At 45.8% G+C, this 26,225-nt stretch overlaps 1 protein-coding gene across 1 annotated transcript in view; it reads right to left on the bottom strand.

Moving 5' to 3' along the window:
* Positions 1–8,394, bottom strand: part of LOC120918285 (inactive phospholipase C-like protein 2) — a 290,438-nt gene extending 282,044 nt beyond the window's left edge. Inside the window, exon 1 of the mRNA XM_040329798.1 lies at positions 5,642–8,394. Within this exon, the coding sequence (XP_040185732.1) occupies positions 5,642–5,872 (231 nt within the window). The 5' untranslated portion in view covers positions 5,873–8,394. The remainder of the gene's footprint in view (positions 1–5,641) is intronic.
* Between the last annotated feature and the right edge of the window lie 17,831 nt (positions 8,395–26,225).

The following is a 26,225-nucleotide window of genomic DNA, read 5'->3' as shown; positions in this document are numbered from 1 at the left end:
CCGCCGTATAACTGCGGCGGCTGGTCGGCTAGTGGTTAATAACCCCCTCTGCTACTTACCTGACCAGATCAATATCCCACAAGTTTAATTGACTTGATGTTATACAATGTTATAAAAGTGTTCTTTCATTTTTTTTATGCAGTGTATATGGGCACCATTCTATTCCGTTATTTACTACCCTTCTCTCCATGTAGCCAAACATACTAAGGAAATACTAACCACATCCTTTAGTTAATATTGGCACTTAGCTACCCTCTTAGGCGCTGCATTCTGAGAGGGTATAAGATGCCCAATGCTGGGAAGCAATGGCACTTTAGTACTTGAGGTGGTAGTGGGAAATGATGGTAAAGGTACCACATGGGAGGGGGGGGGGTACAGATGATATGGAAGGACATCATTTGCCTCATTCATCCATTCCCTTGAACATTATTAAACTAAAAGCTATCACCTATAAAAACAAGCTTCTCGCCATCATACTATACGCATGTGACAGAAAATTGATGACTGTCGATTAGTTATGGCCCACCAAAGAGTTCTTTTCATGTTCCTTGGCAACTGATCTGTTATAGCCTCTAGGAAAAAAAAAAAAACTTGGAAAAATATCCTGACTGGCTACTACAGTAGCTGCCAAAGTTTGGTGTAAGCGCACAGTATGATGGTATTTTGGCATTGCTCTACGTTAGACAGTAAAGTTAAACTGACCTCAGCCTATATGTTTCCCCCATTTTTTTTTCTCAAAACGTTCAACATAGTTCCCTTTTTCCCCACCTCATGAAAAACAGTCAATATTAAAGACGGCCCTGTGCACAACAGTGATATTACCAAGAACTGGACATCCCTCTTAATTGATAAAAAGACAAGAAGAAAACTGGTCAGGGAGGCTGCTAAGAGGACTACAGCAACATTAAAGTAGCTGCAGGAATATCTGGCAAGTACTGGCTGTGTGGTAGAACTTTCTGATGACGGCCCTAAGATTGGCTGAAACGCGTTGAGGTTTTACCGCATTATCACGACACACTTCCGCCTAAACATACTCCTCGGAATCCAACCCAAAGCATACATGCAAATCAACAAAGGAATGGCTTCACCAGAGAAAGATTCAAGTTTTGGAATGGCCCAGCCAGAGCCCAGACCCGAATCCCATTGAAAATCTGTGCAGTGATCTGAAAAGGGCTGTGCACAGGGGATGCCCTCGCAATCTGACAGATTTGGAGTGTTTTTGCAAAGAAGAGTGGGCAAATATTGCCAAGTCAAGATGTGCCATGCTGATAGACTCCTAACCAAAAAGACTGAGTTTTCTAATAAAATCAAAAGGCGTTTCAACAAAGTATTAGTATAGGGTGTGCACACTTATGCAACCATTTTTTACTTCCCTCCACCTAAAAGATTTCAGTTTGTTTTTCAACTGAGTTGTACAGTTTTCAAGGGGGAAAAAGTTCTGAAATTATTTATCTGTATCATTTTTGTACATCACAAAAACCTGAAATTTTAACAGGTAGACTTTTTATATCCACGGGATCCCCTTTATCTGAATACAGGGCCCAGATTGGCAAAGTGGATCTCAGATACCAATACAATCGTTTTGCTGATAACCCCCCAGGAAAAGACTTGAATGTGTATGGAGGAGCACCTGGTACAATAGTTCATTTCACATGAAGGACTTTTATGCCGCGTACACACGATCATTTTTCGGCATGAAAAACGTTGTTTTAAAAAAACGTCATTTAAAATGATCGTGTGTGGGCTTCACATAATTTTGCGGGTTCTGAAAAACGACAACATTTTTTTTCGAACATGCTGCATTTTTTTAACGACGTTTTAAACAACTACCGTTCATAATGGAGTAAGCACATTCATCACACTATAACAGACAGAAAAGCGCGAATCGTCTTTTACTAACACAGAATCAGCTAAAGCTAGAGTATTTTTTAAAAACGATGTGTGGTCAACGTCATTTTTAATAATGAAGTTGGAAAAACGTTGTTTTTTTTTTCATGCCGAAAAATGATCGTGTGTACGCGGCATTAGAAACATTTGTTTAACAGCATCAAATACAGCCGACGCATTTTGGGTAAAAACGTTTTCCCTTCTTCAGTTAATGTTAATAAAATCAGGGTAGAATGCACGGTGTTAAGACTTGATGAAGACGGATGTCTCCCAATGGCACTAAGGGAGGCTGCCTGAGTGCCCTCAGGAGATGCTATGCCAAGCCAATAACACAGGTCCCTTAGTACATTCTGTTTGATATTACTAACATTGATTGCTCAAGCCCTGAATATGGAGGATTTTTTTTTCCCTGAAATGCGTTGACTGTATTTGATGATCTGAACCTGAAAGCACTAAAAGTGGCCAGCTGAGTGCAGTCAGGAGATGCTAGTCTCCATCAAGCCAATAACACAGGTCCCTTTGTGCATACTACAAATGACTGCCTGGCAAGTTCTCCCTTAAAGCGGTTGTAAACCCGCGATTCATTTTATTTTATTTTTTTCACCTGCAAGGCAAAAGCCATAATGAGCTAGTATGTATTATGTAGTATTATGAAATACTTACCTCGGAACGAGGTGAACAGAACTTACCTGGTCCACGCAGAGCGAGATATCATCTTGAATCGGCGTGTCTTCCGGGTATCGCCGCTCCAGCGCTGTGATTGGCTGGAGCGGGGATGACGTCACTCCCGCACGTGCGCGCGGGAGACTTCAACTCGGCAAGGTCCGGCGGCTGCCGGTCCTTTAGTGGAGGATGCCCGCTGCGCATGTGCCGCTGCAATCAGCGGCGCATTGCGGGGGGAATATCTCCAAAACGGTACAGGTTTAGGAGATATTCTCTATACCTACAGGTAAGCCTTATTATAGGCTTACCTGTAGGTAAAAGTCATAAAGTGGGGTTTACAACCACTTTAATTGCTAACAGAGAGGCCGCATCCTTGGACCAGAACAGGGAAATCCCATTTTACAGTAGAACTATCAAAACATTTCCACTTCTATCAGTCCAGCACTATCAAACACACATCATACTATTTGATAATCTACAAGGAGATCTGCAGTGGATTCCAATAGGTTGAAGGCCAGGTCCACATCTATGCATTTATTAATGCGTTTTCAGTTTTGCAGAAACACACTACAGTCCATTTAACATGGTTTCCTACGGGTCACGTTCACACCTGTGCATTTTATGGAAGGGGTCAGGGACTTGTTTCTGGTTTTTGGTTCCATAGACTTCAATGGATCAAAAATGTGTATTAAAAAAACGCAAAACGCACCTGGAATATGCAAACTGCAACCTGCATAGGTGTGCCAGGCCAAACAGTGTGCAACCCCCTGTGCATCAATGTTGATGAGACATCAGCTCCTCTGGGGCAGTATATACTGATGGCAATAAAGATTGCGTTTGGCAAAAGGAACGATGTTGTATGTACGAGGAATGCAGTTGACATTCCAGCGGGGGGGGGGGATTCTAGAATCGATTATTTTTAAGGGGGGGACGGGTAGAAAATAGCATGTGAATGTAACCACATGGAGAATGCCCATGCACTCAGCACTGTTGGAAAACTTGCACAAAAGTGGTTGGTGAGTCAAATATCAAGCCACAGGAGGCCCTGCCAACACCATCTGGCTCTCTGAGAGGAAAAATATTGGCCAAACACCTGCAGTTGCTATTCAGGTATTCTGACAGCCGTGAGGCGTTGACTGTCAACATACAATAGCCATTTAGGGATATTCCTCCATCCATGCTGCTAAATCTATCATTTTTTCTTCATAAAAATCTTCATCTGCATAGCCAGCTGAAGCCTGGGTGCCTTTCGGAGCTTAATATCAAGAGAACCTGTTACTTTGCCTAGTCTAGCCCAGAAAAGTAATGTGTAGTCAGGGAGAAGGTGAAGAAGGAGCTCACTGTGTCACCCACCCGCCCTTACCTTTCCTAGAAGTGAGCAGTGCCCAGGTCTACCCGACAGTGAGCGAGGTCAGAGTCCCTGCCCAAACCATAGGTAAAAAAAATGGGCCCTTGGGTCCCACAAGGCCCCCCATCCAGCTGCACATATATGTCCACCCCCTGTCTTCAGAATTACAGAGCTGGAACCTGTATGCAAATGAGGACTTCGGACTGTCACCATTTACATGTTCCCGGCCAACGAAGCAAAGTATTGATTCAGCCTAACATCAAGCAATTGGCTTTTTCACAAGCAGGTCAACAATGGTAGTATTCTATTTCTCCTATAAAGTGGAACTCCAGGAATGATCTTTTATCCAGGCTTGCACTGGACCAGCTTGGCCATTCATATCATCTATATCAAGTATCCAAAGGAGCACTGGGGAAATGATTGTAGTAGTCCGCACTGCATATAGTGATAGCCATGATCATCTGGCGGCTTCCCCTCTAAACACAGGGGGCCACTCTCTTGGCAGTGCCACCATTCAGAGAATGACTTGTATTTATTTATTTTTGATTAATACAATGGGCTGGATTCACAAAGAGTTACACCGGCGTATCAGTAGATACGCCGACGTAACTCGGAATCTAAGCCCGTCGTAAGTTTAAGTGTATGCTCAAACTGAGATACACTTAAACCTAGCAGGTTGTCGTATCTTAGGGTGCAATTTTTCCGCTGGCCGCTAGGTGGCGCTTCCGTTGATTTCGGCGTAGAATATGTAAATGACTAGATACGCCGATTCACGAAAGTATGCTTGCCCGTCGCAGTAAAGATACACCGTTTCTGTAAGAGGTACGCCGGCGTAAAGATAAAGCTGCCCCCTAGGTGGCCTAGCCAATGTTAAGTGTGGCCGTCGTTCCCGCGTCGAAATTAGAAAATTTTACGTCGTTTGCGTAAGTCGTCCGTGAATGGGGCTGGACGTAATTTACGTTCACGTCGAAACCAATACGTCCTTGCGGCGTACTTTGGAGCAATGCACACTGGGATATGTACTCGGACGGCGCATGCGCCGTTCGTAAAAAACTTCAATCATGTCGGGTCACCAATCATTTACATAAAACACGCCCCCCTCATCCTCATTTGAATTAGGTGCGCTTACCTCGGCCCCATTTACACTACGCCGCCGTAAGTTAGGAGGCAAGTGCTTTGTGAATACAGCACCTGCCTCTCTGACTTAAGGCGGCGTAGCGTAAATACGATGCGCTACGCCGGCGTAAAAATGCGCGGATCTACGCAAATCCAGCCCAATGTGTCCTCTGATTAGATGAGGTGGAGATTGTGCACCCCTACTCCCCACCTCTTCCAATTACAGAACGCCTTGTATTCACTAGAAATAAATACAAGGAATGAATGGCGGTGATGCTGAGCAAGCAACCCCCCGTGTTCAGTATGGAAAGGGAAAGTCACTGGAGCAGCTCCCGGAGATCCTGGCTATCACTGTATGGAGCATAGACTACTACATTGATTTTCAGTGATCCTCAGGATACTCACACTGAGTAAAGCTGGATCAAAGCAAGAATGGAGAAAAGATCATTCCTGGAGTTCCCTTTAAAAACTTGGTGCAGACCTATCCAGCACTGAATGCTCAGCCATTCCCTTTCTTGGATTAGAAGTTGCTGTCAGCTGCTGTCAGTGACTTGCAGCATTCATTGCAGGCACAGCTGCAGCTGACAACCAATACTATGCAGGGGGGGGGATTCATGGTGGTCTTACCTTCATAATACCGGTAGTCTTTGGAGTCCCTTGTCCCCTTTCCCCAGAGTGTTCCCTGCTGCTCCTCCCAGACTGCGGACTGTCCTCTGAGCATCCTCCATTCAGCACCAAGTCCTCTGCTCCCCGGCTGGGCCCCCCAGGAGTCAGGCTACCTCCATCCTGCACCCCCAGAAGTCCCACCACTGCTGCAGCCGCAGCAGCACAAGCAGCCGAGTCCCGAACATCTGCCATCCTCAGCCTGGCATCATCCACACCATGTGAGATGTGAACACACTCTTCCCTGGCTATGGCACTGCCCACAGGAGGAAATCAAGGGGACTTCACATTGTCCTTCAGCCTGTGTGTAAACAATAGGACCACCGATCAGCATGAATAATTACCCAGATCCATTGTGAGCGAGGTGACCCTGACCAGGTCCAATGCAGGAAATCCTGTCTATGACGGGTCACAACATCAAAGGGACCTGTGTCCTGGGGTCCAGAGTCACAGAATCTGGGGGGTTCTGGGGTCCAGGGTCACAGAATCTGGGGTGTTCTGGGGACCAGAGTCACAGAATCTGGGGTGTTCTGGGGTCCAGGATCACAGAATCTGGGGTCCAGGGTCACAGAATCTGGGGTGTTCTGGGGTCCAGGGTCACAGAACCTGGGGTGTTCTGGGGTCCAGGGTCACAGAATCTGGGGTGTTCTGGGGTCCAGGGTCACAGAATATGGGGTGTTCTAGGGTCCAGGGTCGCAGAATCTAGGGTGTTCTATGGTCCATGGTCACAGAATATGGGGTGTTCTAGGGTCCAGGGACACATAATCTGGGGTCCAGGGTCACAGAATCTGGGGCGTTCTAGGGTCCAGGGTCACAGAATCTGGGGTGTTCTAGGGTCCAGGGACACAGAATCTGGGGTCCAGGGACGCAGAGTCTGTGGTGTTCTAGGGTCCAGGGTCACAGAATCTGGGGTCCAGGGTCTCAGAAAGTGGGGTGTTCTAGAGTCCAGGGTCACAGAATATGGGGTGTTCTAGGGTCCAGGGTCACAGAATCTGGGGACCTGGATAAGGGAATCTGGGTGTTCTGGGGTCCAGGGTCAAGTCATCAAATGGGAACTTTATTCTGGGGGTCCAGAGTTAGTTAATCTGGGGGTGTTAAAAGTCAATGAATGTGGGAGTGTTCTGGGGTAATGTGTCACATCATCAAAGGGAATGGTGTTCTGGGGTCCAGGAGGATCACTGAACCAGGGGGATTTGTGCTTTTGGGTCCCTGAAATAGTTCTGTAGAAACAGTCCAGTGTTGGCTGGATCCTGAGATGGGCCAGTGGTAATCCACTAAGAGATAGCACTGATCACTGTGTTCTGGGGTTCAGGGTCACTGGTTTAGGGAGGATCTTGAAGGTGTAAGAGGGTGTTGTTAGGGTTTTTGGGGATGCTGGCTTACTTATATTGGTGAGTATGGGGGTGCAGAGTCCCGGATCAGTAGGTATGGGATGCAGAGTCCCGGGTCTGTGGGTACAGTGGTGTAGAGTGCCGTATCTGTGGGTATAGGGGTGCAGAGTCCCGGATCAGTAGGTATGGGGGTGCAGAGTCCCGGGTCTGTGGGTACAGTGGTGCAGAATCCCGGGTCTGTGGGTACAGTGGTGCAGAGTCCCGAATCTGTTGGTATAGGGGTGCAGAGTCCCCGGATCAGTGGGTATAGGGGTGCAGAGTCCTGGATCAGTTGGTATGGGGTTGCAGAGACCCGGATCGGTGGGTATGGGGTTGCAGAGACCTGGAACGGTGGGTATAGGGGTGCAGGGTCCCGGATCAGTGGGTATAGGGGTGCAGAGTCCCGGATCAGTGGGTATAGGGGTGCAGAGACCCGGATCGGTGGGTATAGGGGTGCAGAGTCGCAGATCGTGGGTATAGGGGTGCAGAGTCCCGGATCGTGGGTATGGGGGTGCAGAGTCCCAGATCGGTGGGTATGGGGGTGCAGAGTCCCAGATCGGTGCGTATAGGGGTGCAGAGTCCTAGATCGGTGCGTATAGGGGTGCAGAATACCAGATCGATGGGTATAGGGGTGCAGAGTCGCAGATCGGTGGGTATGGGGGTGCAGAGTCCTAGATCGGTGGGTATAGGGGTGCAGAGTCCTAGATCGTGGGTATAGGGGTGCAGAGTCCCAGATTGGTGGGTATAGGGGTGCAGAGTCCCAGATCGGTGGGTATAGGGGTGCAGAGTCCTAGATCGGTGGGTATAGGGGTGCAGAGTCCTAGATCGGTGGGTATAGGGGTGCAGAGTCCCAGATCGGTGGGTATAGGGGTGCAGAGTCCCAGATCGGTGGGTATAGGGGTGCAGAGTCCTAGATCGGTGGGTATAGGGGTGCAGAGTCCCAGATCGGTGGGTATAGGGGTGCAGAGTCCTAGATTGGTGGGTATAGGGGTGCAGAGTCCCAGATCGGTGAACAGGAGATCCCGGTGGGGAGTGTGCAGTAGAGGATATCAGCGGTAGGACATTGGGTCGGTCCGATGATTCAGGTCCATGCTAGGACTCCCGTTGTGCGGCTCCCCGGCCCCTCTGACACCGGAGAAGATCTCGCATTGTCCGCAGTGACTCCTGTGTGGGATGGATGTCGGGCTCAGTGCTGGGCAGTGGGATGGATGCCAGGCTCGGTGTCAGTGCTTTGTTGTGGGATGTGCGCTGTGCTCGGGGCTGGGAGCCGGGACCCGTCCGCTCCTCTCTTCCCATCCGCTATGTGTTTCCATCCTCCAATCTCCTGAGGATCGCTCTCCCCTCCTCCCCCCACCACCGACACAGCCGGGACTTCCTTACTCACACGTGCCGGAGGAGCCGCACCACCCGGGGACCATTAACCCCTCTGTCCCCGCACACTGCGCCAAGACTACCCACTTACAGAGGGGGGGACCCCTACCAACAGAGCCGGGGGGCCCCTACCTACAGAGCCGGGGGCCCATACCTACAGAGCCAGGGGAGAACCCTACCTACAGAACCGGGGGCCCATACCTACAGAGCCAGGGGAGACCCCTACCTACAGAGCCGGGGGGAGACCCCTACCTACAGAGCCAGGGGAGACCCCTACCTACAGAGCCAGGGGGAGACCCCTACTTACAGAGCCGGGGGGAAACCCCTACCTACAGAGCCGGTGGGGACCCCTACCTACAGAGCCAGGGGAGACCCCTACCTACAGAGCCGGTGGGGACCCCTACCTACAGAGCCAGGGGAGACCCCTACCTACAGAGCCAGGGGGAGACCCCTACTTACAGAGCCGGGGGGAGACCACTACCTACACAGCCGGGGGAGACCCCTACCTACAGAGCCAGGGAAGACCTACCTACAGACTGCTCTACCTACAGAGCCAAGGGAGACCCCTACCTACAGAGCCGGGGGAAGACCCCTACCTACAGACCCGGGGGGAGACCCCTACCTACAGAGCCAGGGCAGACCTACCTACAGACTGTTCTACCTACAGAGCCAAGGGAGACCCCTACCTACAAAGCTGAGGGAACCTACCCACAGAGCCATGGGGGACCTACCTACAGACTGTCCTACCTACAGACTTCCCAAGCTACACTGACAGTGGGACCTACCTACACACTATCCTACCTACAGAGCATGGGGGTTCCACCTACAGACTACCTAACCTACACTGACAGGGGGATCTACCTACAGAGGCAGGATGACCTAACCACAAAGTATCCTACCTACAGAGCTATTGGGGTCTACCTACAGACTATCCAACCTACACTGACAGGGGACCTACCTACAGAATACCCAACCTACACTGACAGGGGGACCTTCCTAAAGATTATCCTACCTACACTGACAGGGGGACCTACCTACAGACTACCAAACCTACACTGACAAGGGGACCTACTTACATACTATCCTACCTACAGAGCCAGGTTGACCTATCTACAAACTATCCTACCTACAGACTACCCTACCTACACTGACAGAGGGACCTACAGCACCTTGCAAAAGTATTCACCCCCCTTGGCATTTTTCATGTTTTGTTTCCTCACAACCTGGAATTAACATTGATTGTTTGAAGATTTGCGTCATTTAATTTACAGAACATGCCCACAACTTTGAAGATTTTTTTTATTTTTTATTATGAAGCAAACAACAAATAGGACAAAATAACAGAAAAGGTCAATGTGCATAACTATTCACCCCCCTAAAGTCAATACTTTGTAGAGCCACCATTTGCGGCTATCACAGCTGCAAGTCACTTTGGATAAATCTCTATGAGCTTGCCACATCTTACCACTGGGATTTTTGCCCATTCCTCCTTGCAAAACTAATCCAGCTCCAAGTTGGATGGTTTGCACTTGTGAACAGCAATCTTTAAGTCTGACCACAGATTTTCTATTGGATTGAGGTCTGGGCTTTGACTAGGCCATTCCAACACATTTACATGTTTCCCTTTAAACCACTCAAGTGTTGCTTTAGCAGTGTGTTTGGGGTCATTGTCCTGCTGGAAGGTGAACCTCCGTCCTAGCCTCAAATCACACACAGAGGGGTGCAGGTTTTGCTCAAGAATATCCCTGTATTTAGCGCCATCCATCTTTCCCTCAACTATAACCAGTTTCCCAGTCCCGACTGCTGAAAAACATGGTGTAGTTTGGGTGATGTGATGTGTTGGGTTTGTGCCAGACATAGCGTTTTCTTTGATGGCCAAAAAGTTCAGTTTTAGTCTCATCAGACCAGAGCACCTTCCTCCATACATTATGGGAATCTCCCAAGTGCCTTTTTACAAACTCAAAACGTGCCATTTTTTTTTTGCTGAAAGTAATGGCTTTCTTCTGGCCACTCTGCCATAAACCCAACTCTATGGAACGTACGGCTTATTGTCGTCCTATGTACAGATACTCCAGTCTCTGCTGTGGAACTCTGCGGCTCCTCCAGGGTTACCATAGGTCTCTGATTAATGCCCTCCTTGCCCGGTCCGTGAGTTTTGGTGTGCGGCCGTCTCTTGGCAGGTTTGCTGTTGTGGCATGTTCTTTCTATTTGGTTATGATAGATTTGATGGTGCTCCTAAGGATCCTCAAAGATTTGGATATTTTTTTATAACCAAACCCTGACTTAACAACAACCTTATCCGTTACTTGTTTGGAGAGTTCCTTGGTCTTCATGGCAGTGTTTGGTTAGTGGTGCCTCTTGCTTGGATGTTACAGCCTCTGGGGCCTTTCATAAAGGTGTGTATATGTAATGACAGATCATGTGACACTAATGGCCCGTACACATGATCCGAATATTCATTCGATATTATTCGATCGGACAAGCATAAAAATTTTCCTCGTACGATACCAGATCGTACGATTTTCGTTGTCAGTACAGTTTTCGTCTGAAAATACAATACAATACAAATACATTACAACACATGACATCACTTCCGTTTTTTTTTCTGTCGTACAAGAATTTCCGTGACTTTAGTAACCTATTCAATTTCTACTTGCGACTATTTAGCCAAAAAAGTCGGACGATCTGTCGTCCGATTTTCAAATCGTGTGTACGGGGCATTAGGTTGCACACAGGACAATATTTCACAAATTATGTGACTTCTGAAGGTAATTGGTTGCACCAGAGCTTTTTATGGGCTTCATAACAAAGGGGGTGAATACATACGCTCGTGTCAAATTTTATTTCACCAACTTAGACTATTGTGTTCTGATCCATCACATATAATTCAGATAAAAAAAAAACATGAACCAAAGCCTGTAATGTAACAAAATAGGTAAAAAGCCAAGGGGGGGGGGGGGTGAATACTTTTGCAAGGCACTGTACCTACAGACTACCCAACCTACACTGACCGGGAAACCTACCTACACACTACCCAACCTACACTGACCGGGGAACCTACACTGACCAGGGAACCTACCTACAGTCTACCCAACCTACACTGACAGGGGGACTTACCTACAAACTATCCTACTTACAAAGCTAGGGGGACCTGCCCACAAACTATCCTACCTACAGAGCCAGGGGGACCTGCCTACATACTATCCTACCTATAGAGCCAGGGGGACCTACCTACAGAGCCAGGGGGACCTGCCTACATACAAAATATCCTACCTACAGACTACCCAACCTACACTGACTGGGGAACCTACCTTCACACTACCCAACCTACACTGACAAGGGGACCTACCGACAGATTAACCAACATATACAGCCCAGGAGCACCTACCTACAGATTATGCTACCTACACAGGCTGGGGGGACCTACCTACAAACTACCATATCCACACAGCCTGGGGAGATCTACCTACAGACTTACATGTCCACACAGCTTGGGGAGATCTGCCTACAGACTACTCTAAATACATAGCCAGGAGGGACCTACATTCAGACTATTCTGCCTACACAGCCTGGGGAAACCTAACTATAAACTACCCTATCTACACAGCTTGGGGTGCCCACCCACAGACTATCCTATCTACTAGGGATGAGCTGAACATCCCCCTTTCGATTCGCACCAGAACCTGCGAACAGACCAAAAGTTTGTGTGAACTTTAGAACCCTGTTAAAGTCTATGGGACGCGAACGTTTGAAATCTAAAGTGCTAATTTTAAAGGCTAATATGCAAGTTATTGTCCTAAAAAGTGTTTGGGGACCTGGGTCCTGCCCCAGGGGACATGTATCAATGCAAAAAGAAGTTTTAAAAATGGCCGTTTTTTCGGGAGCAGTGATTTTAAAGCGGGGGTTCACCCTATGAACGGAATTTTTTTTTTTTTTTTCTACTACCATAAAATCAGGCATTGTAGCGCGAGCTACAGTATGCCTGTCCCGATTTTTTTACCCCCGTACTCACCTTGTAGTCGTACATCGAAGATACCGGGGAATGGGCGTGCCTATGGAGACGGAGGATGATTGACGGCCGGCTCTGGCGCGTTACGCTTCTCCGGAAATAGCCGAAATAGGCTTGGCTCTTCACGGCGCCTGCGCATAGCCTGTGCGCAGGCGCCGTGAAGAGCCGAGACCTACTCCGGCTGTCTTCGGGGAGAGTGACGTGCCAGGGCCGGCCGTCAATCATCCTCCCTCTCAATAGGCACGCCCATTCCCCGCGGGAGCCGAAATCTACAATGTACGATTACGAGGTGAGTCCGGGGTTAAAAAAATCGGGACAGGCATACTGTAGCTCGCGCTACAATGCCTGTCTCGATGGTAAAATCATGTGGGTGAGGGTGAACTACCGCTTTAATAATGCTTAAAGTGAAACAATAAAAGTGAAATATTCCTTTAAATTTCATACCTGGGGGTGTATAGTATGCCTGTGAAGTAGCGCTTGTTTCCCATGCTTAGAACTGTCCCTGCACAAAGTGTAATTTCTGAAGGAAAAAAAGTCAGTTAAATACACTTGCAGCTATAATGAATTGTCGGCTCTCGGCAATTCAGAGAAAAGTCATTCATAAAAAAAATAAAAAGCGTGGGGGTCCCCCCAAATTCAATTACCATAATTCTTATGGTATGGATATTAAGGGCAACCTTAATTCTCATAATTCTGGTATGGATATTAAGGGCAACCCCGTGTCAAATTTAAAAAAATGACGTGGGGTTCCCCCCAAAATCCACACCAGACCCCTTATCCAAGCACGCAACCTGGCAGGCCGCCCCCCCCTCCTGAACCGTACCAGGCCACACATTCCCTCAACATTGGGAGGATGCTTTGGGGGTCTGTGACCCCTCGAAGCACCATGTCCCCATGTTGATGGGGACAAGGGCCTCATTCCCACAACCCTTGCCCGGTGGTTGCGGGGGTCTGCGGGCGGGGGGCTTATCGGAATCTAGAAGACCCCTTATTTTCTGGTGACAACACCAAATTTTAGATTCTCAGCCATGGTGCCATCAATCACTGGGACAACAGGACTGCTGTTAGAAACCACGGGGCCCCATGCAGCCTACCTGAGGCAGCCTCTCCATCCTCAAGCAATTCCTCATACTCTGCAGCAGTCGGCAAAAGGGGGAGAGGAGAAAAAGCTGTCAGCGCTGCCAGAGAAGCACACAGGGGGACCAGGCAGCAGGGGGAAGAAGATCATTTACAGGAGAGATGATCGGTGTGCAGGGAGGCATTTCCTAAAACAGATTCACTCCCATCCCCAGCAGTTGCTTAAAACTGGAGGAAGGGGGAGGAGATCAAGCCAGCCTTCAGCTGCTTCAGAGAGAGTCATGGACTGGTTCCTGGAGTTTTCCCCTGGCCGGTCACCCCCTCATCTCCATAATCCGATTGCTGCTGTTGCCCGGGTCCCCTTGCTGAACTGATGGGGCCTGTGCCCCATACAGGAGGACTGGTTATAACCCCCCTACCAGTGGCCCTGCCCTATCTACACAGCCTGGGGGAGCTGCCTATAGTATACCATGTATACACAGTCTGGGGTATTTACCCACAGACTGCCCAATTTACACAGCCTGGTGGAACCTACCAATTAGACATGTGCACTGCCGAAAAATTAGTTTGTTTTTGTATTTTTCGTAAATTTGAAAATTCTAAAAGTTTGTAAATTTGAAAATTCTGAATTCGAAAATTCATAAATTTATAAATTTTACATTTCAGAATTCATAAATTAGAAAATTCAGAATTCAGAAATTTGTAAATTAGAAATTTTGGCATTCGTAAAATTAGATAATTCGTAAATTAGATAATTCGTAAATTGGAAAATTCGTAAATTAGAAAATTCGGAATTCGGAAATTAGAAATTTTGGCATTCGTAAATTAGAGAATTCGTAAATTAGAAAATTTGGAGTTCGGAAATTAGAAAATTCGGAAATTGGAAAATTCGAAATTCAGAAATTCGTAAATTAGAAATGTTGGCCTTCGTAAATTAGAGAATTCATAAATTCGAAAATTAGGAATTCGTACATTTGAAAATTCTGAATTCAGAAATTCGTATATTAGAAATTTTGGCATTCGGAAATTATAAAATTCGGAAATTATAAAATTCGGAAATTATAAAATTCGGAAATTCATAAATTAGAGAATTCGTAAATTATAAAATACAGAAATTAGAAAATTCGGAATTCAGAAATTCATAAATTAGAAATGTTGGCATTCATAAATTAGAGAATTCGTAAATTAGAAAATTCGGAATTCGTAAATTAGAAAATTCGTAAATTAGAAAATTCGGAATTCAGAAATTCGTAAATTAGAAATTTTGGCATTCGTAAATTAGAGAATTTGTTAATTAGAAAATTCATAAATTATAAAATTATAAAATTCGGAATTCGTAAATTCAAAAATTAGAGAATTCGTAAATTAGAAAATTCGGAATTCGTAAATTAGAAAATTCAGAATTCAGAAATTCGGAAATTAGAAATTTTGGCATTCGTAAATTAGAGAATTCGTAAATTAGAAAATTTGGAGTTCGGAAATTAGAAAATTCGGAAATTGGAAAATTCGAAATTCAGAAATTCGTAAATTAGAAATGTTGGCATTCGTAAATTAGAGAATTCATAAATTCGAAAATTAGGAATTCGTACATTTGAAAATTCTGAATTCAGAAATTTGTAAATTAGAAATTTTGGCATTCGTAAATTATAAAATTCGTAAATTATAAAATTCGTAAATTATAAAATTCGGAAATTCATAAATTAGAGAATTCGTAAATTAGAAAATTCATAAATTAGAAAATTCGGAATTCAGAAATTCATAAATTAGAAATTTTGGCATTCATAAATTAGAGAATTCGTAAATTCGAAAATTCGGAATTCGTAAATTAGAAAATTCGTAAATTAGAAAATTCGGAATTCAGAAATTCGTAAATTAGAAATTTTGGCATTCGTAAATTAGAGAATTCGTTAATTAGAAAATTCATAAATTATAAAATTCGGAATTCGTAAATTCATAAATTAGAGAATTCGTAAATTATAAAATTCGGAATTCGGAAATTAGAAAACTCGGAATTCGCAGTTGCATGGGAGAATCTATCTACAGCAGGGCCGTCTTTAGCGCAGGGCAAATGGAGAACTTGCCCTGGGCCCAATCTTTGTAGGGGGCCCTGTGCTACCCGTGAATTGGGGACCCGACGCCGACTTTTCAGAGTGCACAGAGGACACAGGAGGCTGTATTCCCGATCTAGCCAGAAGTGAGGGGGTGGGACCGGGAGCTCCACAGACGCGCTGACCCTGCCCCATGTAGCCTGTATGCTCAGAACAGAGTGGCTGTAGTTAGAGCAGTGATCAGAGTGGGCGCGTCAGTGGAGCTCCCGGCCCTGCCCCTCTATACTGGCTGGGGAATACAGAGGTCCGGGGCTGGGCCGGGAGCCCCACTGACACGCCCACTCCGATCACTGGCTCTAACTACAGCCACTCTGTTCTGAGTGGAGTTCCTGGTCCCGCCCCCTCTCTGCTGGCTAGCGCGAAAATACAGCCTCCTGTGTCCTCTGTGCACTCACAGTCTCTGGTAAGTCACAGTATGTCACAGTCTCTGGTAATCTCGTGCAGTATGTCACAGTCTCTGGTAATCTCATGCAGTATGTCACAGTCTCTGGTAATCTCGTGCAGTATGTCACAGGCTTTGTCAATCTCATGCAGACTCCAGTATGTCCGCAGTCTCTGGTAATCTCGTGCAGCATGTCTGCAGTCTCTGGTAATCTCCTGCAGTATGTCTGCAGTCTCTAGTAATCTTGTGCAGTATGTGCGCAGTCTCTGGTAATTTTGTGCATTATGTCATAGTCTCTGGTAATCTCATGCAGACTCCAGTATGTCCGCAGTCTCTGGTAATCTTGTGCAGTATGTCCGCAGTCTCTGGTAATCTCATGCAGTATGTCTGCACTCTCTGACCCTCTCCTGTAGTATGTGTATTAATGTGCCGCTTTACTTGCTCAATTATTTGGGATTGCTCCACTGCTCAGTGAGTGGTAATGATGTGCATTTACCTATAGCAACCAATCAGTGAGCACTAATAATTTGCAGTAACCTCTAGCAACCAATCGGCAAGCATAAAATATGTGTTGTAACCTCTAGCAACCAGCCAGTGAGTGGTAAGGATAGGCTGTAACCTCTGGCAAACAATTGCAATCGCTACGTGATCTGCTGCAGTAAACTGATTTTGCATCTATCTGCTATGTTTTTGTATGTCTCAGAATGGAGGGGGGGCCCCAAGAAAATGTTTGCCCAGGGCCCAATCAAAATTAAAGATGGCCCTGATCTACATGCTACACTGTTACTGCCTGGGAGAACCTACCTACAGGCTATCTTATTACCACCTGGGAGAACCTACTTCCAATCCACTTTATAACAATCTGGGGTAACCTATCTACACAAACGGCTTTATCAGAGTCTGGGCTAACCTTCAGCTGCAAATGACCACGTTATAACCTGGGCTAACCTATCTATACCAGCTGCCATATCGCAGCTTATGATAAGGCTAACTTGCCTACATCTACAGGCTACTTATCACATACTGGGGTGCTTCCTCACCTGAGCCTGGACTAACCTACCTACAGCTGCATGCTACTACAATACAGCCTGGCCTAATCCATCTACACAATCTGCCTTATAGCCTGGAGTAACCTATAAAATCAATATAAAAAGTGTGCTGTTCTATAAATGAATTAATCTGTATTCTAATTAATACCTAATACATTAAAACCCCCTTGTGCAAATATACAAAATCTCATAAAAAAAAACTGCTATAGTGTGGAATTCGTCCAATCATATACTGTATATAAATAAAAGGTCCACATTATGGTGTTTTCTGTGAATTCTTTCTTTATAAATAAAACGTGACCAATGTGTGTGTGTGTGCTCCTTCGCATCATACCATTCAATCTGTGCCCAGTGATTATCCCAATAATGGACCTCTAATAATGTACAGTATATCAGTAAGGTGAGGCATGCATGTGACTCCAATAAACAGAGTAATGTTACACATCCAGGCATATGTCACTCCAATCTACAGGATTTTGGTACAAAAAAGCAGATGACATGTCTCCCCAAATCATCACTGACTGTGGAAACTTCACGCTGGACCTCATGTAACTAAGGCCTCGTACAAACACGACCGGATTTCTCGGCAAAAATCAGCAAGAAACTTGCTGGGAGATATTTTTTGCTGAGGAAACCGGTCGTGTGTACATTTTCGTCGAGGAAACTGTTGAGAAACTCGACGAGCCAAAAAGAGAGCAAGTTCTCTATTTCCTCGACGGGAATGGAGAAACTTGCCTTGTCGAGTTCCTCGACAGCCTAACAAGGAACTCGACGAGGAAAACAATGTGTTTCGCCCATCGAGTTCCTCGGTCGTGTGTACGAGGCTTCAGATTCTGTGCCTCTCCACTCCAGACTCTGGGACCTTGATTTCCAAATGAAATGTAACATTTTCCACAATTGGTGGTGATTTGAGGATTTGTCCACTGTGTTTTATCAAGTCCAAAGCCAGCGCAGCCCTCTACCAGGAATGCCAATTTCATTTTTCAGCAGGACTTGGCACCTGCCCACACTGCCAATTCCTGATTTAATGATCGTGGTATCACTGTGCTTGATTGGCCAGCAAACTCACCTGACCTAAACTCAATAGAGAATCTGTGGGGTATTGTCAAGAGGAAGATGAGAGACACCAGACCCAACAACGCAGACCAGCCGAAGGCTGCTATCAAAGCAACCTGGGCTTCCATAACATCTCAGCAGTGCCAGAGGTTGATTGCCTCCATGGGACTCCGCATCAATGCAGTAATTCATGCAAAAGGGGCCCTGACCAGGTATGGGGTGAACACTATACTGTACATGGACATACTTTTCAGGAAGCCAACATTTCTGTTTAAAAAAAAAAAAAAAAAATGGTCTTATGTAATATTAACATTTTTTGAGCTACTGAATTTTGGGTTTTCACTAGCTGTAAGCCATAATCATCAAAATGAAAAGAAAGAGATGCTTGAAATATATCACTCTGTGTGTAACGCATCTATATAAAATACATGAGTTTCACTTTTTTAATTGAATTACTGAAATAAATTACCTTTTTGATATTCTAATTTTATGAGTGGCACCTGTATATACAGTACTGTATATAAAAATGTAAAACTTACAAATAAGAATCATGTAATTCCTGATGAGTTCCTTATTGTTGGTATCAGTGGAAAGAATGTGCCCCATTGTTGGTATTCAAGGTAGAAATGGCGTCCCATCGTTGGTGTCTATAGGAGAAATAGTGCCCCACCATTGGTGTCTGTGGGAGAAATAGTGCCCCATCATTGGTGTCTGTGGGAGAAATGGTGCCCTATCATTGGTGTCTGTGGGAGAAATAGTGCCCCATCATTGGTGTCTGTGGGAAAAATGGTGTCCTATCGTTGGTTGTTTCTGGAGGGACTGTCACGCATATTGTGTGTTTGAATTGCTGCTTTCCCACACATGAATCTCTTTTGCTGCAGTCTGGGCTTTGTGGTATTGTTATTTATGTGGGTTTTAAATTGGATTGTTTTCCGCCGCACTTTTTGTTTACTTTTGTTTCTAGAACCCACCTAACATATGCCCCATGAATCCCATTCTTTTGCAACTACTACGATCACCCTCCAGCTCTATCTTACGCTCTCTAATTCATATCTTCAATCTGCCTCTCATTACTGGTTTCTTTCCCAACCCATTAAAATATGTACTGGTCAGCGGTCAGCCCTTACCTAAAAAGCCATCACTAGACCAACCAACCTCATCACCCTAAGACTCCTGTCTACCACCAAACTCTTAGGCCTCATACACACGATCGGACTTCCATCTGACTTTTCTGTGGATTTTTGTCCAAAGGGCGTTGTCCATGAACTTGGTATGCATACACACGGCAGAACATTTTCAGCCAACATTCACCAAATCACATGGTTTTTCAGCTCTTTACCGCCACCCTTTGGGCAACTTCTGCTATTGTTGTCTGATGTTTAGCATAGGTTCGGAGCATACGTGTTTGTACTTTGTATTTTAGTCCGACGGATTTGTGTACACACGATTGGATAATGCGACGGAACACATTTGTTGTCGTCAAATTTAAGAGCATGCACAGCCAACATTTATTGTCAGAAATCCCGAAAACAATTGTCCGATGGAGCATACAGACAGTCGGATTGTCCAACAAAACACGTCTGTCGGACAGTTGTTGTCGGAAAATCCGATCATGTGTATGGGCTTTTAGAATGCATATTGCCTAAGCTACTACCTCAATGATAACAACCTTCTTGAGCCGTTTCATTCTGAATTTCAACCACATCACTCCGCAAAGACTGCTCTCCTAAAACTCACTAACTACTAACTGATCATTAAAACCAATAGACACTATTCTATACACTTTCAGACCCCTCTGAGGCCTCGTACACACGGTCGGTTTGGTCCGATGAGAATGAACCAAAGTTAATTTTCATCGGACCAAACCGACCGTGTGTATAGGCTATCGGTCTGTTTTCCTTCGGTCCAAAATGTTAAAACATGCTTCAAAACCGAACCAATAGACCGCTGCCCTATCGGACCAAACCGATGGTTAGTACAGAAAAGCATCGGTTCAAAACCCGTGCATGCTCAGAATCAAGTCGAAGCATGCTTGGAAGCATTGAACTTCGTTTTTTTCAGCACGTTGTGTGTTTTACGTCACCGCGTTCTGACCCGATCGGATTTTGAACTGATGGTGTGTACACACATCAGACCATCAGGCCACTTCAGCGGTGAACCGATGAAACCGGTCCGTCGGACCATTCTCATCGGTTTTGTCCAACCGTGTACGGGGCCTGATACCTTTGATACAGTTGACCACTCCTTCCTCAAAAAACTCTATTCACTTGACCTTCATGACTCTGCTCTTTGTTGGTTCTCCTCTTACCTATCTCACTGTTACAACTCCATCGCCTCTTCTCCTCTTCCTCTTTACCTTGAGGTTCCCCAGGGTTCTGTCCTCAAATCTCTATCTTCACCTCCTCCCTGGGTCAGCTGATGGCCCCCCCACAGTTTCCAATACCATTTCAATGCTGGTGACACCCAAATCTATCTCTATACTTCTCACCTCACCCCCTCAGTCTCTTTGTGCATCACTAATTTACTAACGGACTTATCAGTATAGATGTCACAACAATTCTTCCAATTCAATTTATCTAAAACTGAGCTCATAATATTGCCCCCATACCAGGGTACAAGGTGCTATCCTGGACTTTAAACCAAAAACTCCCCTTTCTGTCCCACATCCAATCACTGTCCAAATTGTGCTGCCTCAACCTCTGTAATATCTCCAGAATATGCCATTTCTTAATAAACAATACCGCAAAAGTACTAATTAATTCCCCTGTTATCTCTCTCCTCGACTGTTGCAACTCCCTGCCCATTAGCCTACCTTTACATACCCACCCCTTTAATCCATCATGAATGCTGCTGCCATACTCATCCACCTTACTAACAACAGCATCATACAAAGCCATTCAAACTTTGCTCCCATTACATGACTAGCCTCGGCTTAAAATACTAAACAATTCTCTTCACGCTTTGCTCCTCTCAAGTCCTGTTCTAGCTTCCTTGTCACCTATTCCCACACTAATTTCCAAGACTTTTCCAGAGATTCTCCCATCCTCTGGAACTCCTTACTGCACTCTGTCCGACTGTCTCCTACTCTATCCACCTTTAGACAATCCCTGAAAGCCCATCTTTTAAGAGACACCTATTCTGCCTCAAATAAACTATGGCCCGGATTCACAGACACTGGAGCATATTTACGCCGTAGCGTATCTCCTTTACGCTACGCCAGCGCAGCACAGAGGCAAGCACTGAATTCACAAAGCCATTGCTTCCAAATCTGCGCTGGGTTTCCAAGGCGTAAGTCGGCGTAAGTGGAAGTGGGCGTGAGCCATGCTAATGAGGCGTGACCCCATGCAAATGATGGGCCGAGCGCCAGACAGATACGTATCGACAACTGCGCATGTGCAATCCCGTGGGCGCATCTCAGTGCGCATGCTCACAATCACGTCGGAACAACTGCCTAAGATACGTCGGATCACTGCCTACGGCGTGAACATAACCTATGCCTAGTCATATTCATGTCCAACGTAAACTACGTAAAATACGTCGGCTTGTGTTCCCTGGTGCAGCCCTTTGCATGGATGCTGCTGAGTTACACCTCCTTTATGGGGCATAACTTTACGCCAGACGTATGACTTTACGTGCACTGCGTCGGACGGACGTACGTTTGTGAATCGGCATATCTCCCTCATTTGCATATGTGAATAGAAAATCAATGGGAGCGCCAAATACGTCCAGCGTAAATATGCGCCCACTCTACGCCGGCGTAGGCAAGTTACGTCGGTCGGATGAAGCCTATTTTCAGGCGTATCTTTGTTTTGTGGGCACGGCGCACAGATACGACGGCGCATATTTGCACTTACGTATCTCGAGATACGTCGGCGCAAGTGCTTTGTGAATCCGGGCCTATATTTTTACTTCCTCTATAAGTTTATATCCAGCAGTACTTAGCATTTGTATTAGTTGACCATTCCGTTTAGTAAGCATTGTAAGCTCTAATAAGCAGGACCTTCTGAATTCCTCTTATATTGAATTATATTGTAATTGTACTGTAATTTCTTCCTCCTGTTCAGCTAGATTGTCCTGTCTGTGACATCAGTCTCCATCTTATGGGTTACTTTAGATTTCATCAGTTGTAGTGTTGGCAACTATAGGATCAAGGAAGTACCGTGTTTCTCCGAAAATAAGCCTGGGTCTTATATTAATTTTGGCAACAAAAGACACAGTAGGGCTTATTTTCGGGGTAGGTCTTACCATGTAATGTGCAGTGTTCTCTCCCTCCCTGCCTGTCAGGAATCCCCAGTGTGAACTGAGTTAAAATGCTTATAAAATCCTATAATCCACTCTATTACAGTAGTATATAATGTACAATGTGTGCGTTTCTGTAATATAATTGTGCCAAATACATTTATTATAGCGCCGCTCTGCGCTTCTGTTACCCGCCGGAGCTTTCTTCCCCGCAATTATATTACAGAAACACACACACACACACACACACATTGTACATTATATACTACTGTAATAGAGTGGATTATAGGATTTTACAAACATTTTTAACTAGGGCTTATTTTCGGGGGTCGGTCTTATATTGCGGCCCTCCTGGAAAATAACGCTAGGTCTTATTTTCAGGGTAGGCCTTATTTTTGGGGAAACAGGGTAGTTGATAGGGGGAGTGCAAAATGATCTTGATCAAATAGATTTTAGAATACTTACAGCTACAGGAATTATTTATACAGCTTGCGCTAACCCATCTACAGAAGGTGCCTTTTTACAGCCTGGATAACCTACCTACAGGCCACCACATTACTACCTGGGCGAACCCATCTACACTAGCTGCCTGATTAGAATATGATCCAACCTTTCAAGAGCTATGTTTTATCTCATTGCAGCCTAGGCTAAACTAGCTTCTTCTATAAGACACCATTTTATAGCCTGGACTATCGTTCTACATAAGATTTCTTAGGAGATGTGCTAACCAACCTTTAGCTGCAGACTACAAATGACTCCAGCCTCTAGGCTAGATTGTCATGTGCTACAGACTGTCTTATCACAGACTGGGCTACCCTGCGTGCAGCTATATGGAACCTCATTACAGTTTGGGGGTAACACATTTATTACTCAAGCTGCCTTAGGCTGGTTTGAATTGTGGCCAGTTCAGCAGGAACAAGCTGAGACTTGAACCATGTATGGGCAGGTTGATCAATCATCAGTCAATCAACTTGGGTACAACCAGCCTGCCGGGTTTGGCTTTTAATTAGCTTTGCTCAGTTCGCATCTGCCCTGGTGGGGTGGCCAGGCATTAATGCATTGTGTATAATTCCTGGGGGCAACCGAGTACCGCTAGGCCTACTTGCCTTATGGGAAAGGGGACTGCTATAGGTGAAGAACACAGTAGCTAGCTATAGTGTCTGACCACCTGCTTTGGGGTAGATGTGACACCAATACATTTATATCAACATACTAATTAGGGGTGCAACGGATCACAGTTGATCCGTAATCCGAACGGGTCAGCCCCTTCGGATCGGAACACACTGTGATCCGCGGATTGCCACGGCTCCGGAGCTAGGCCGAAGCCGCGGCCTTTCCTAATGTTACGGTGGCGGCTCCGGAGCTAGGCCAAAGCCGCAGCCTTTCCTAATGTTATGGCCGCGGCTTCGGCCTACCTCCGGAGCCGCGGCCATAACGCTAGGAAAGGCCACGGCTTCGGCCTAGCTCCAGAGCCGCCGCCGTAACATTAGGAAAGGCCGCGGCTTCGGCCTAGCTCCGGAGCCGCGGCCATCTTGGTACACCCGGCGGCGGCCCTCCTCTGTTTACACCCACAGAGGAGAAGCCCGCACTCGTGGGACACACCGCTCGGGGAGTGTCTGTCGGTACTAGCTGGGGGGGGGTCACTGTACTGAGAGGAGGGGGGTCACTGTCCTGAGAGAAGGGGGGTCACTGTCCTGAGAGAAGGGGGGTCACTGTCCTGAGAGAAGGGGGGTCACTGTCCTGAGAGCAGGGGGGGTCACTGTACTGAGAGCAGGGGGGTCACTGTCCTGAGAGAAGGGGGGGTCACTGTACTGAGAGAAGGGGGGGTCACTGTACTGAGAGAAGGGGGGGGGGGTCACTGTACTGAGAGGAGGGGGGGTCACTGTACTGAGAGGAGGGAGGGGGGTCACTGTACTGAGAGGCGGTGGGGGGGTGTCTGCACCGAGGGGGTACTATAGTTGGTGGGGGGGGGACATGTGGATATTACAGTGGGGGAGATTTTCTTTTTTTTGCCGATCCGAAAAATGATTCGATCCGTGACTCCTGATCCGAGGAACGATCCGAACTGTGAGTTTTTTGATCCGTTGCACCCCTAATACTAATAGAATAGAATAAAATACATTTTAAAATATAATAAATTAATTGGTCATATCACTGAATCGGCAAAAGACTACTCAACTATAAAATTCTACATATATATATATGTATATATAAGAAAGTGAACCAGTAATAAATCACGTGTCCTGTTTCCCTCAGCGCACTTGGAAAGTCGTGATTAACATCCGATGGTTGTGTGTCCCCAGGTTATTTATACTGTTTGTCTGGTTGGGAGTCACTTTTTTCCCAATCGTGTGAGTTACACACGCTAACAGATGTCTATCTGTTACATACTATCAATGCTTATTTTTGCTGTAAGTGCAATATGTACGGGCAATAAATCTTTAAAAGGAATTATGCTATGCGATCATTCCTTCCTATGTTACTATCGCTGATGAGCTGTGGAACTCGTACCAGTGTTCTGTTAATTGGAGCCTTGGAGGTAGTGCAGACCATGATCTGCTGATGGGAGAATGAAATGTTACAACTACATTTGATATAAGGCGTTATCCCATTTAGTTTAACATCCTAAGTGAGCGATGCGGCACGAGGTATGGTGACGGGAGGATCACTTTACAAGGATGTTTCCTAATTATAGGATATTCTAATTCACCAGTCTCTCTATCTGGGTTTTGTTTCCAAGGACTTTGTGTGTGATACCAAGAGTCTATTCACAAGGATTGTTATACTTTGAACTTTGTTTTACTTGAGCGCTGCTAATGCGGGCATTTTCTACAGAGGTTCTAGCATTTTTTTATGAAAAAATTCTACATATTTAATACATACGCACCTTCAGTATAAACCCACCTCAAAAATATTTTTCAATAATCACTATTGAAACAATTTAAATCAAGGTCCATTAGGATTATTCGTCTACAATAAATAGATCAATTTCATTGCCCTCTTAGAGAGGTCCCTATCTCTATTAGATCCCCTCCATGATGGAAAAACCCTTTCTACACCCAAAATTGAAGGGTGGAGGGATTTCTGGCATGATACCCTCTATAATGAGACGCTATGATACCTGAATCCCTTTAAGATATTCGTCACATGTTCCCCAGTTCTTAGTTGAAGCGTTTGTTTGGTACGCCCTATATACATCAGTCCGCAGGGGCAGACCAATGCATAAACATGGGTAGTGTCGCAGGTTATGAGGTCAGGGATCTCAAAACCTTTTCATCCGAATATCCCTTTTGGATAAATGTATTCTTCACTATCAAAGGTACAATTCCTTCTGATGCATGTTAATTGACCTTTTGGGATATTTCGCAACCAGGTAACCAGGTAGGATGATGTCCACTTCTTATCGATAAATAACTATTTCTATCCATAGGCTTAAAATACTCCTTTGTAGACAAATAGGCCCGGATTCAGAAAGCACTTGCGCCGACGTATCTCCAGATACCCTGCATAAGTGCAAATATGCGCCGTCGTATCTGTGCGCCGGGCCCACAGACTAAGATACGCCTAAAAACAGGCTTCATCCCACCGACATAACTTGTCTACGCCAGCGTAGAATGGGCGCATATTTACGCTGGACGCATTTGGCGCTCCCATTGATTTTCCATTCAAATATGAAGTAATACGTATGGCGTAAAGTTATGCCCCATAAAGGAGGTGTAACTCAGCAGCATCCATGCAAAGGGCTGCACCAGGGAACACAAGCTGGCGTATTTTACGTAGTTTACGTTGGACAAGAATATGGCTGAGTGTAGGTTACGTTCACGCCATAGGCAGTGATCCGACGTATCTTAAGGAGTATTTCCGACGTGATTCTGAGCATGCACACT

The sequence above is a fragment of the Rana temporaria genome, chromosome 12, assembly GCF_905171775.1.
Source record: "Rana temporaria chromosome 12, aRanTem1.1, whole genome shotgun sequence".
NCBI classification, from domain to species: domain Eukaryota; kingdom Metazoa; phylum Chordata; class Amphibia; order Anura; family Ranidae; genus Rana; species Rana temporaria.
This window is presented reverse-complemented; position numbering and strand designations above follow the sequence as displayed.